Genomic DNA, 12,554 nt, shown 5'->3' on the forward strand with positions numbered 1-12,554 from the left:
CGCGTTTCAAGTGAAATTTATTAAAAACAGATGCAATCACCAGGTTTGACAGGTCAGTGTCATTGCTATTTTAATCTATTTACATTTCTCCTCACACTGTTGTTCTATTTTAATCTATTTACATTTCTCCTCACACTGTTCTATTTTAATCTATTTACATTTCTCCTCACACTGTTGTTCTATTTTAATCTATTTACATTTCTCCTCACACTGTTGTTCTATTTTAATCTATTTACATTTCTCCTCACACTGTTGTTCTATTTTAATCTATTTACATTTCTCCTCACACTGTTGTTCTATTTTAATCTATTTACATTTCTCCTCACACTGTTGTTCTATTTTAATCTATTTACATTTCTCCTCACACTGTTGTTCTATTTTAATCTATTTACATTTCTCCTCACACTGTTGTTCTATTTTAATCTATTTACATTTCTCCTCACACTGTTGTTCTATTTTAATCTATTTACATTTCTCCTCACACTGTTGTTCTATTTTAATCTATTTACATTTCTCCTCACACTGTTGTGCTATTTTAATCTGTTTACATTTCTCCTCACACTGTTGTTCTATTTTAATCTATTTACATTTCTCCTCACACTGTTGTCCTATTTTAATCTATTTACATTTCTCCTCACACTGTTGTGCTATTTTAATCTATTTACATTTCTCCTCACACTGTTGTTCTATTTTAATCTATTTACATTTCTCCTCACACTGTTGTTCTATTTTAATCTATTTACATTTCTCCTCACACTGTTGTCCTATTTTAATCTATTTACATTTCTCCTCACACTGTTGTGCTATTTTAATCTATTTACATTTCTCCTCACACTGTTGTTCTATTTTAATCTATTTACATTTCTCCTGCCAAAATATGTGTAAATGCTGCATCTTGCATATTCATTGAGACAAACGTACTACCTGGATTAGGGCTATTTTGCACATTTGAAAGACGCAGTTCTTCGTACACACTGTTAGTAAATCTGGTTGTACATTTATCTGTGTGTGTACTGTGCTATGAGGTTTGCACACTACACGCAGCGCTTTAGTATATCTGGGCCAAACACTCATCCAAATGCTCCTGGCCCGGCCCCTCTGTCAACATTTCAGACCCAACGTGGCCCGCACGACAAAAAGTTTGCCCACCCCTGCTTTACAACCATCATGAGGATAGATCTCATCCTCAGTCGGCTGGTAAGGAGCTGCCGGACCTCGTGTCTCCCCAAAATGTCCAACATTGCATTCGTTGCTCCAGAGGTGGCCCTCACTTAACCACGGACTTGTGTAATGACGGTGCGGGGGGTTACGACGGACTTGCCGAAATATAAAAGTATGTGTTTAGCGACAAGGTACGCCGTCAGGAGCAGAATTCACACTCGCAGAAACGGGAGGAGGCAAGACTTGGAAAAATACTTGTTTTTATTCTTCTCCCCTATCAGACGAGATTCCTCTCAGACGCCGCGTCGTTGCCAAACAGAAAATATCAGGAAAAGACGGCGCCACAAGTTTGACTGTTCATCATTATGTCCAAACCTCCGCGCTGCGCGGTGAGGGCGCTCTCCATCGTAGCTCTCTGCGATCTGCACGCTTATCCCAGCTTGCTGTGGGCCGGAGGCGGGGCTCACCTCTACTGGCTGCTAGACCGAGTCCACATCATCATGAATGAGGAAGATGAGAGAGAACAAAGGGGAGTAGAGGAACCTGTTGTGGACCAGGAAGTGATGAAGATTAGCAGAGTGAAGTTAGAAAGGATGAAGAGGATGAAGAATGGGAAGGCAGCTGCACCGGAGACATACCTGTGCAGGTGTGGAAGTGTCTAGGAGAGGAAGCTGCAGAGTTTTTAACGGGGTTGTTGAATACAATCCTAGAGGAAGAAGATGAAGAGGAACGGAGGAGAAGAGTTCTGGTGTTCTTCAAGAAGAAGGGAGACAAACAGAGTTGTAGAAACTACAGAGGATAATTCTCCATGTTCATCAAATGAGTGCGACACAGAACAATCACCAATCTTATGAAAATGACACATTACCATGGAAACGTCCCAAATTTGCCACATACATTCTCACACACATGCCGGTTGAAAAGGCAATGACACCCAGGCTGCATTTTTTACGCTGTTGCCATGACGATGGCAACCCCTCCTATGGGGAGGGGTCCGACGCTAACTTTGTCGGACAGCCACGAAATTCGGTACAGACATGCTTCATGTCAGGGCAAAAAAAAAAAGTATTGTGGCCATGCCCCCAGACACACAGGAAGGCGGCCATATTGGATTGAAACTTAAAAACTCCTGATGGCAGATGGCCATATAATCCAAATAACGATTTGACTAAACTGTGAGCTACTAATGCAGCTAAAATCTAAACACTTGTGAAGCACTCAGGACAAAAGCGGCGTGCGTCGGCGGGTCAGCTCAACGGCCTGTCGGCCGGCGAGGGCCTACAACGCCGCTTGCGGCTTTAATAATATAATTGTTTTCCAATACTTGCTAACATTTCATTTTCTTTCATTCGTTTTCAAAGCGCACTGGTAACTGGCCTGTTAGGTTTTATATTTTTACATTTCAAACACCTGTGAAGGACGGGAAACGGGGGCTGGCCGCCGGCGTCTCGTTGTCCTGCCAGAGAGCAGGCCTGTAAAAGGAGAAGTATCAGAGTGAGTGAGGAGTCGGGTGGTACTTTTTAGGTCAGCTGTTATTTCTTTTTGGTTTTTCTTGTATTTCTTAATTTTAGAAATACTGTATAATCACTGATTTAAAATAAATAATACCTTAATTCTTTTTTAATATAGTTTTTTCTCTTTAAACGACCAAAATAAACATTTATGATCGTCCGGATTTTTCGCTTTCCCTTCCCCCGCTAGTTCGTGGACACTCTCGGGAGGGAATCCTGAAAGTGAAGAGACACAGGTACGTGTCCCGTGTGGCCCTGCGGTGTCGGGGGGGGGGGGGTGTCCCAATAACTAGTCGATTGGTGTGCTGCTTCTCGGTAACCCCTGGGTTGTTTTTAGCCTGAAGACGAGACAATCCATATTGTTCCCATCTACTATGGTTCCCTCAGCAGAAGGTGAGTCCGCCGGACTTCGGGCCCATGTCGTCTATTTTAGTGGGCAGAGGTCCGGCCCCCAGACCTGGCTTCGTCACCCAGGACCTCCTTACCATGGGGGACCCTACAGCAGCATAAAGCCCCTGAAAACATGATCTGGGATCATTCGGGGATCCAAACGTCCTCAGGCGGCAGTTCAAGTTCTAGTTCATAAATTCATGCAGGATATCTTCGCTAAGATAGGCCCTCACTCACGTTGGCTATGACGCCAACATTAGCTCACCGTTGGTTAGCAATACTATCCACTAGCGATCGGTTTACCTTTTAAACTGATCAGTATGTTTTCTGGTCATGTGGCGCACTTTATTGACAGTGGACCTCCGCCAAGTACCTATTATGATTTACAGGAAAAACTATTGCCCGATATTTATTTGTATTATTGGTGAGACAGAGGTCCCCACAATACACCATAGTGTCAAATTCCACAAACACAGATCAATATTCAACCAAGATATTGAGCAACTTTCTTCTGAAAAGAAAGTGGGAATATAATTTTTATATAACTATGGAGCGTAAGAACTTCTCCTTCTCCTCTAACTCACCTCCTACCTGTGGAGCGTAAGAACTTCTCCTTCTCCTCTAACTCACCTCCTACCTGTGGAGCGTAAGAACTTCTCCTTCTCCTCTAACTCACCTCCTACCTGTGGAGCGTAAGAACTTCTCCTTCTCCTCTAACTCACCTCCTACCTGTGGAGCGTAAGAACTTCTCCTTCTGCTCTAACTCACCTCCTACCTGTGGAGCGTAAGAACTTCTCCTTCTCCTCTAACTCACCTCCTACCTGTGGAGCGTAAGAACTTCTCCTCCTCCTCTAACTCACCTCCTACCTGTGGAGCGTAAGAACTTCTCCTTCTCCTCTAACTCACCTCCTACCTGTGGAGCGTAAGAACTTCTCCTTCTCCTCTAACTCACCTCCTACCTGTGGAGCGTAAGAACTTCTCCTTCTCCTCTAACTCACCTCCTACCTGTGGAGCGTAAGAACTTCTCCTTCTCCTCTAACTCACCTCCTACCTGTGGAGCGTAAGAACTTCTCCTTCTCCTCTAACTCACCTCCTACCTGTGGAGCGTAAGAACTTCTCCTTCTCCTCTAACTCACCTCCTACCTGTGGAGCGTAAGAACTTCTCCTTCTCCTCTAACTCACCTCCTACCCATCATCGTTCCAACATTCAGAGTCTCTTCTCAGTCCTGAACTCTTCATTCCTTCTTCTCTTTCTGTTGATCCACTCGTCTTCCTCCTCTTCTTCCTCCTCTTCTTCCTCCACAGTAACCCAGCTTCCAGCAGCATCCCGTGGGTTAACCGGGGCCTCCACCGATCTGGGATGTCTCTCTTCTTTACGTTGATTTGCATATTTGGCATATTTTTGGTTAAACTGCATTTATTCGAGCTTTGGACCGGCTCAAGGGAGAAACTGGCGATGCTACGTTAGCTCCTGCTAACCGCTCTGCCCACGAGGCTGCATTCTGTGGGAGATTCTAATAATATATTTTATTGCTTTGGGGGAAAAGAGGGTGATGGAATTCACTTTGGTTTATTTTCGTGAACGGGAAGGCAGATCGCGTCCGTAGAACACGGAGAACAAAAAGCGGCAGCAGAACCGGAGTGTTCCTGATCGGGTCATTGCAGAGGACGACAGCCACATGGGGGCGGTGTCGGGGAAGGCATACGCTTTCCACAGACGCTGGACTGCTACGAACGTTTAGCAACAAATAACTGATTATTATTGATGTTGTATTTCTGTTAATTTTATAATATAACATTAACAGATGACGAGAGTTTCTACACAGCTGTACCTGAAAATATCTGCTATTTCAAATATGAGGCACAAACGTCTCGAGAAAGGAACATTGGGGGTTAACTACAAATCCCAAGATGCATTTCAACAAGGGCCAGCCACTTGTGACGTAGGACATCACAGGGTGTCGCGTTCACCACGTAACAATCACCTAGCGAAAACATGTCACGTGACTCGCGTCTGTCTTTAATACTGTCTTAATATTATTTTATAGTTTTAATTCACATGTTACATTTGCGTAAATCTCGGTCGTATCCTTTTAATGCGGCATATTTTGACTCCGCTGCCATTCTGACCGGCTTCTTCTCCATCTCCATGGCAACGCGGCTGTGGCTCGCAACTCCAGGCCGTTCGCGGATTCACTGATGAGTTTAAGTATCTGTAATCCCTCCAGTCAGCAGCGGGGGCGCAATAATCCGAGATTTATATGAAGAGCAGCGAAATCGAGAACGAAGAAAACAACTCCGGAAGCAGCTTTGACCCGCCTCCCTCGCGATGAAGTTTCCGGTTCGTCAGCCAGTCAGAGCGCTCCTACGGAAACACCGTTGGGTCAAACTACCCTTAAGACCTTCCTGATCCGCGAACGCGACACTTCGACGTCCCCCGTTGGCAGATAGCGCTGTTAACGGGACACCTTTCCGGGGCGAACGGAAACCCGCCGCGGCGGACGCACGTCTCACGGCTGTTGATGGTCACCGGGACGGAGCGGCGGCGGAAGTTAGCTCGAGCGGCTACCGTGAGACGCGCTGCTGGGATGCTACGTAGGCAATGGAAGAAAAGGGCTTTTCTACCATGAGAGAGTGCGTGTGAGCCCGAGCCCGAGCCCGAGCCGTCGGACGCGCGCTCCGCAGAGCCCTTTCGCGCGGCTTCGTGTTCACGGCTAAGCTAGTTTTATCACACAGAAGCTCCGCGCCGAGCGCGATGGCGGGTCGGAGCCGCAGAGCCTGGTTCAGTGTTCTCCTGGGGCTGGTCGTCGGCTTCACGCTGGCGTCCAGACTCATTCTACCCAGAGCCGCTGGGCTGAAGAAGGTCGGACACAAGCGAAAGGCGAACCCGACCGGATGCGGCTTGAACGGGGGGCTCAGGAAGGACGTGCAGTGGCCCCCGCCGGACAGCGACTCCCCGGCGACCGGGCAGACGGGCTCCAGGTCCGCTTTCCTCTTCGTCGGAGTCATGACCGCTCAGAAGTACCTGAACAACCGGGCCGTGGCGGCGTACCGGTGAGTGGCTCGGTCGTTTGTAAGCGTCCATTGTGCGTCGGGCCTGTTATCAGGACGACGACGCATCCACCTAGAACAGGAAGGGTTAACGAGAGCAGTTTGGACGTGGTTTACCCCCCCGGACCCCCCCGACGACTAAACGAGTGACGTCAGACTCGGTGGGATGTTTGTGCTTCTCTGGAAAGCCGAAGCCAAACGGAGTTTGTGCCTTTTTTAATTTCCATGAAGGATAATCCGAGGGACAGTCTGAAGCGATGGCTGTCCTCCGCTCGGACCACGTGACCTCGGTCTGTCTGTCTGTGTGGACAGGCTGACAGACTGGTGGCCACGTCCAGCTCCCTGTTGGGGATTGTGATGAGATAACGGGAGAATATATTTCATGTCTGTTTAGGCCGAGCCGAGTGACTCGTGAGTGTAGGCGATGGAAAAGCGGCTTCAAACGTCCTCGTTTCCCTCGAGTGTCTAGAGGGGAACGTCGGCGTCTTCAGTAGAGCCTTTATTGTGAAGGGAGATTCTAACATCTGTTCAGTTTTTTGAATTGCACCGTGTCATCAGATGGAAACGCTGCATGTTTGCTACGCCATTTTAGGTACGACCAGCCAGAAAGAGCTGGTGGTTTCGGTAACGCGACTCGGTTTAGTCATTGGTGAGAGTTGTCCTCAAGTAGGATCAATCGTCTTCCAAACCGCCTTCTGTCACCGGAGCCTATCCCGAGAGGCGGAGTGCAACGTCCTGCCTTTCTTGGACTGTGCTGTACACCTTGAGATGAATGGGAATCTCAACATCGAGGTGTACAGACCCCCCCCCCCCCACACACACACACACACGCCGACCAATATCTCCTCTTTGATTCCCACTGCAGCACAAGTTAGGGGTCATCAGAGCCCCGAACCACCGAGCCCAAAACATCCCCACTAGAACAGAAGGAAAGGTCAAAGAGCGGAAACGCACCGGGAACGCTCTGGAGACGTGTGGCGGTCCAGAAACACACCGGGAGCGCTCTGAGGACGTGTGGCGGTCCAGAAACACACCGGGAGCGCTCTGAGGACGTGTGGCGGTCCAGAAACACACCGGGAGCGCTCTGAGGACGTGTGGCGGTCCAGAAACACACCGGGAGCGCTCTGAGGACGTGTGGCGGTCCAGAAACACACCGGGAGCGCTCTGAGGACGTGTGGCGGTCCAGAAACACACCGGGAGCGCTCTGAGGACGTGTGGCGGTCCAGAAACACACCGGGAGCGCTCTGAGGACGTGTGGCGGTCCAGAAACACACCGGGAGCGCTCTGAGGACGTGTGGCGGTCCAGAAACACACCGGGAGCGCTCTGAGGACGTGTGGCGGTCCAAACTGGGCGTTTGTCGAGGCCAACAAATGTCATCAAACCAACAATGAACAGGAAGACAAACGACAACCTGTCGTCATCCCCGACGTCGCTGCCGTTTCCGAAATATTCAAGAGCATTTTGAGTAAACACAAGATTCCCATACCACAAACCTGGCGACGCCCCGAGACAGATGCTGGTCCACCCGGAAGACAAAACACCCAGAGACAAACGGAGCAATGTCGTGTCTGCGGTCCAGTGAAGGATGCCGCGACCGGTACGTTGGGGAGGCCGAACAACCGCTCCGCACAGGAGAGACGACTCCTCAGGACGGAACTCAGCAGTCCACCTGCACAGGAGAGACACAGGACACTCCTTTGAGGACAGTGATGTCCAGGTGTTAGGGAAGAGAGCTGGTCTGAGAGGGGAGTCAAAGAAGCCATGTGTCAAACTGCAGAGACCATCCCTGGACAGAGGGGGATTGAGACGCCATCTGTCAGCAACACACAATGCAGTGTTGACCTCCATCCCAAAATGCACAACCCCCCAGCCACACCTGGGTGCAGCTCACCGGAGGTTGGGGGTGGGGGGGACGATCCTTCACCTTATGGACGCTAATGAGTCCTGGGGAGTCTGATTGCCTTTGTGGTTTCGGTCCTTTCGTTGTCTTTGCATAAGCACCTGGACCCTGGACCCTGGACCCTGGACCGGTCTCTCAGAGCTGCAGAAGGCTCTTGGATGAGAAGCGAGATGTCTTCAATCGAACCTGAACAAGTAGATTCTTTGTGATTGCATTGAACCTATCCTGGGACGTCAGGACAAATATCTCAAGTCATGAATAACTCCTGTACTGAGTACCAGAAATACAGGAAAAGCATGTATTACTGAAGACCCTACGACGTTGAGTGCTATAATTAGAGCAGGGGACAAAATGAATAAACTGCAACCAAGCAAACCGCGTTCTGTGAAGCGGCGGGCCTTCTTTAAGACTGAAGGTTATTGTTATTCTGAAGGTTATTGTTATTCTTCCGTCACAAAAGAAGTAGAGAACGATATAAGAACGGCGTCAATTTGTTCCGTCCATCTTCAGTTATCAAAAACTGCAATATTTTTTCACAAAACGGTTTATTTTTGAGGCATTTTTGTCATGTCTAGTATTTCCTCTTCATTATTACGGATTGGATTTAGACTCGATCTGCTTTTTAGCTTAATTTCTGGAGCAGCGTCGTAATACAATTCAGTATTTCTCAAGAAAACCTTCAACATTGTTGCCAATAACTGAATTGGTGCTTTCTACCATTTGGAACATGTTATTTGCATTTCTTTACCGCATTTATGTTCTCATCACTCACATTAGAGAGGAACCTTTTGATGTTTTTGGAGATGATAAAATGGGGAAGTTCTCCAGCTAGGAATGGGGTAGATGGTTGATGATATCTTTCTGCAAGAGGGTCCAGATACGTGAGCTCGTTGCTGCGTGTCCCTCAGTCTTTGTCAATTCCCAGGAATCCTAATTATCCCAAGTTTGAGTTCTACCAGATTAACACGCCTCACCCACAAGGTTTCCCTCGTAATCTCATGCTGGCTTCAGGAGAATCTGATGGAACGGTAGCATTGTGTCTTCATGACAAACATACTTGCGATCCTTGTAGTTCTTTCTGTGATAAGATAACCCCCGCAGGCAAAAGAAAATAGCTGATAAATAATGTAGTCCTTGTAAGGTTTTACTTTTGGTACGTATTCCCAGTGCGTTCAGATGAAGAACCCACTCAAAATGGTTTCGGCAGCGTTAACCTATTAACGGGCTAGCTCAGGGGTGGGCAAACCTTTTGACTCGCGGGCCACAATAGGTTCTAAAATTTGACAGAGGGGCCGGACCAAGAACAGATGGATGGAGTATTTGTGTGAGCTAATATAAATGACACATGAAAGCTATAGCATTAAAGGATTTGGCCTTTTACAGGTAGCATTCCAGGGGAAAGGTCAAATTAATAAGGTTTAATTATAATACAATTATATTTAATGATATAATTTGGACAAGTTCGGCGGGCCGGATTAAAAAGACCAACGGGCCGCATGTGGCCCCCGGGCCTCGGTTTGCCCATGTCTGGGCTAGCTCATAGCTGCATTCATGGGGACCTTCATCTCCAGCTGCCCCCTCCCAGTGTTTCTCAGCATCCAGCAGGTCTTTCCTGACCCCGGCCACTTGCGCTTTTTATGCCGATGTATAGGGGGTTCTCCGTTAGGGGTGTAATGGTTCATGGAATGCCTTGAACCGTTTCGGTTGCGCGTTCGGTCCGCCTGCGTACCGTTTCGCTTTTTTTGTTTTATGCATTTTTTGTCATTACATTTATTACTAGTGCGATCTAAGCGCTCCGTGCGGAACTAAAGTCCTGGACACGTTTCTGCACGGACGCCTCTGAGTGTCGGACACTGAGGGGGAGGGGCCCTGGTAGCTCGCAGGCACATAGCAAAACTAGCAAAGCATTAGCTCTGTATTCCAGCTAGCTCTGTTGCTAGAGAGCGGGTTTTCTCCCCTGCTTGAGATGTCGTCATGGCAACTAGATCTGTACTTTCTGCAGAAAATGTGGAAAAGTTAATCTGGGACAAGATCTCGTGCAATGAGATCAAAATGCCGCGATATTTCTCGTCCTTGCGTTAAACGATGTTTAGTTTACTTTTCCTTTTTTACCTGGTCAAATTCGTGAAGGGGCAACGGACTAAGGAGTGCCCTCCTTAGTCTGCGCCCCTCCCCCATGCGAGAAGGAGAGAGAGTGGGGATAGATGTGTGTGAGAGGTAGCGAGAAAAAAGGACGTCTTTATTCAGTGCGAGTAGAATAATAAAGCGTCATTATTAGTCAGGTCTGGCGTGTCCCTTTAGCATCGCTGCTCTTTAGCTTTAGCAGCGCCCACATTAAAACATCCACTTCAAAGGTCTGCCTTACTGTAAAATGCTGCGACGCCATTTTCTGCTCACGTACAGTAACACAATAAGAGCAATAGCCAAGTTTCCCCAAAGCTAGGCTGGAAGCTGCTTTGTATGACACTTCCTCCTCCCTGTCTGCTTGCTATATTTATAGTTGCTCGTCCTGCAGGACGTGGACGTGGTCATGTTCACAGAAAGCCAGCGAGGAGACCGGCAGTGGTGGCGTCCATGTTTACGGCACATCTTGCCCTTTAAGCCAGAGGCGGTCCACTTCATTTAAACTTGGTCTGCTGCTGCGAGGCGATATTAGGCCCCCCCACCCCCCTTTCTCATCAGAACTGGATGCAGAACTCCTGTCCAGTGTTTAGATGCGTGTGCTACAGAATTATGGTTGAGTGCCCATGATAAAGCAGCAGCCTTTAAAAACATGAATGTTGTTTGCACCATTAGGGGGAGGTAAATGAATACATTGAAAATGTAAAATGCCCAAACATGTATTCATAAAAAAAGGTAACTTTGAATTTTACTTGCCGTTGCTGAAGCTCGTATATTAAAAAAAGAAAAAGGTATTTCTCGAATGTGTGGATGAAATTAATCGTTATCGACTTGTTTGCGTGTCTGTATTTCTGTGACTGTCTGTTTACACCGCTCCGTATGTCGAGCTAGAGAATGTCCGCTCATGTCTGTCTACAGTCAAATGACTAGTTCTGGATGTCTTTCCTACCATTTTGTGTTACAGATGATTATGTTTATGTGCTTGCAGAACGTGGGCTCAGACGATTCCGGGTCGTGTGGAATTCTTCTCCAGTGAGGGCTCAGACACCTCTATACCCATCCCTATAGTTCCCCTGAATAATGTGGACGACTCCTACCCACCTCAAAAGAAGTCGTTCATGATGCTAAAGTATATGCATGACCATTACCTGGACAAGTATGACTGGTTTATGAGAGCTGATGACGATGTCTACATCAAGAGCGAAAAGCTGGAGAACTTCCTGCGAAGTCTCAACAGCAGCAAGGCCATTTTCCTGGGCCAAACGGGCATGGGGGCCCGGGATGAACTGGGCAAACTGGCTCTGGAGCCTGGGGAGAACTTTTGTATGGGAGGGCCTGGGGTCATTATGAGCCGCGAGGTCCTGAAGAGGATGGTGCCACACATTCGGGAGTGTCTGCAGGAGATGTACACCAACCACGAGGACGTGGAGGTGGGCCGCTGCGTCAGGCGGTTTGCTGGGGTTCAGTGCGTCTGGTCCTACGAGGTATGGCTTGATGTTCACTCACCTTTTTAACCCGCCGTTTTGCTGTGCGTCGGTTGAAACGTCACTGACTTTCCAGTTTGGCACCCGGGTCTGACAGGTGGAGTGAGGTGTGTGTGACGGCCGCCGCCGTGTGACGGATGCCTGGTTTATAACGGGGTGAATGCGGTAGGCTTGGGCCACCTTTCAGCGGCGCTATGTGAGCCAAATGTAGTTTTTCTTGTATAAAGGCTGAATTCGGGTTGCAAACCAGATTATTTCCACTGGATATATTTTGATCCGTTTCCATTTGTTCCTGGTTGATTTGCACGCAGGGTCACACAGAAACTACTGTGTGCGTTTCCACGAGGGCCACCAGCCCTCATGGAAAGAACCCGTTTAGGTTTGGTGTGGATCCAGACGCAAGATTGATTTCTTTTTCCTCTCAGCTGTAATTGGTCAACCGGTGGTTGCTTAATGCTGCCTACGGTTACTCTGATGTTCACGCAGTATCTTATGTTCTTTGGTTAAAAAAAAACAAAAAGCACTTACTACAGTTTAGACCTTTTATTTACAACTTTATAAACTGAAATGAGGAAATGACGAGCTTGAACAGAGCGAGTTGGCCTTGAAGCTCGGCCTGTCTGTCTCAGCTATAGTCACTTTGTGCTATTCTCGAGCAGAGGAGGGAGATTCTTTGTCCCACGCTGGCTCTTTTGTCCATGTCCGTGCACCTTACGCGAGATGGACGTGTGTTCTTTTGAGTTAAATTAATATAACGAGGTACAGACGGTTCGGTTTACTGTAACTGCATTATCAGTTGCAACAAGTCATCACAAGGTCATGGTGGTCCTTGTTGTGTGTAGGCCCGAATCCCTGGGTTAGCCTTTGACCTGTTATGGTTTTTGAGCAGAAATTACACTTGCTGTCATGCAATATCCTGCCTACATCTTTGCATC

The 12,554-nt window shown here is 47.8% G+C and overlaps 1 protein-coding gene and 1 long non-coding RNA gene across 2 annotated transcripts in view; one reads left to right on the top strand and one right to left on the bottom strand.

Moving 5' to 3' along the window:
* Nucleotides 1-1,316: 1,316 nt before the first annotated feature.
* Nucleotides 1,317-4,347, bottom strand: LOC137893923 (uncharacterized). The gene is made up of 4 exons (XR_011105466.1): nucleotides 4,245-4,347; nucleotides 2,572-2,633; nucleotides 1,800-1,914; nucleotides 1,317-1,704 (listed from the first exon to the last, which is right to left on the bottom strand). It is a non-coding gene; the product is annotated as an uncharacterized lncRNA (long non-coding RNA).
* A 1,470-nt stretch (nucleotides 4,348-5,817) lies between these two features.
* Nucleotides 5,818-12,554, top strand: part of chsy1 (chondroitin sulfate synthase 1) — a 29,742-nt gene continuing 23,005 nt past the window's right edge. The window contains exons 1-2 of the mRNA XM_068739370.1: nucleotides 5,818-6,116; nucleotides 11,124-11,619. Coding sequence (XP_068595471.1) covers nucleotides 5,818-6,116; nucleotides 11,124-11,619 — 795 coding nt within the window. The remainder of the gene's footprint in view (nucleotides 6,117-11,123; nucleotides 11,620-12,554) is intronic.

Source organism: Brachionichthys hirsutus, chromosome 1 (genome assembly GCF_040956055.1).
Source record: "Brachionichthys hirsutus isolate HB-005 chromosome 1, CSIRO-AGI_Bhir_v1, whole genome shotgun sequence".
Lineage (NCBI taxonomy): Eukaryota > Metazoa > Chordata > Actinopteri > Lophiiformes > Brachionichthyidae > Brachionichthys > Brachionichthys hirsutus.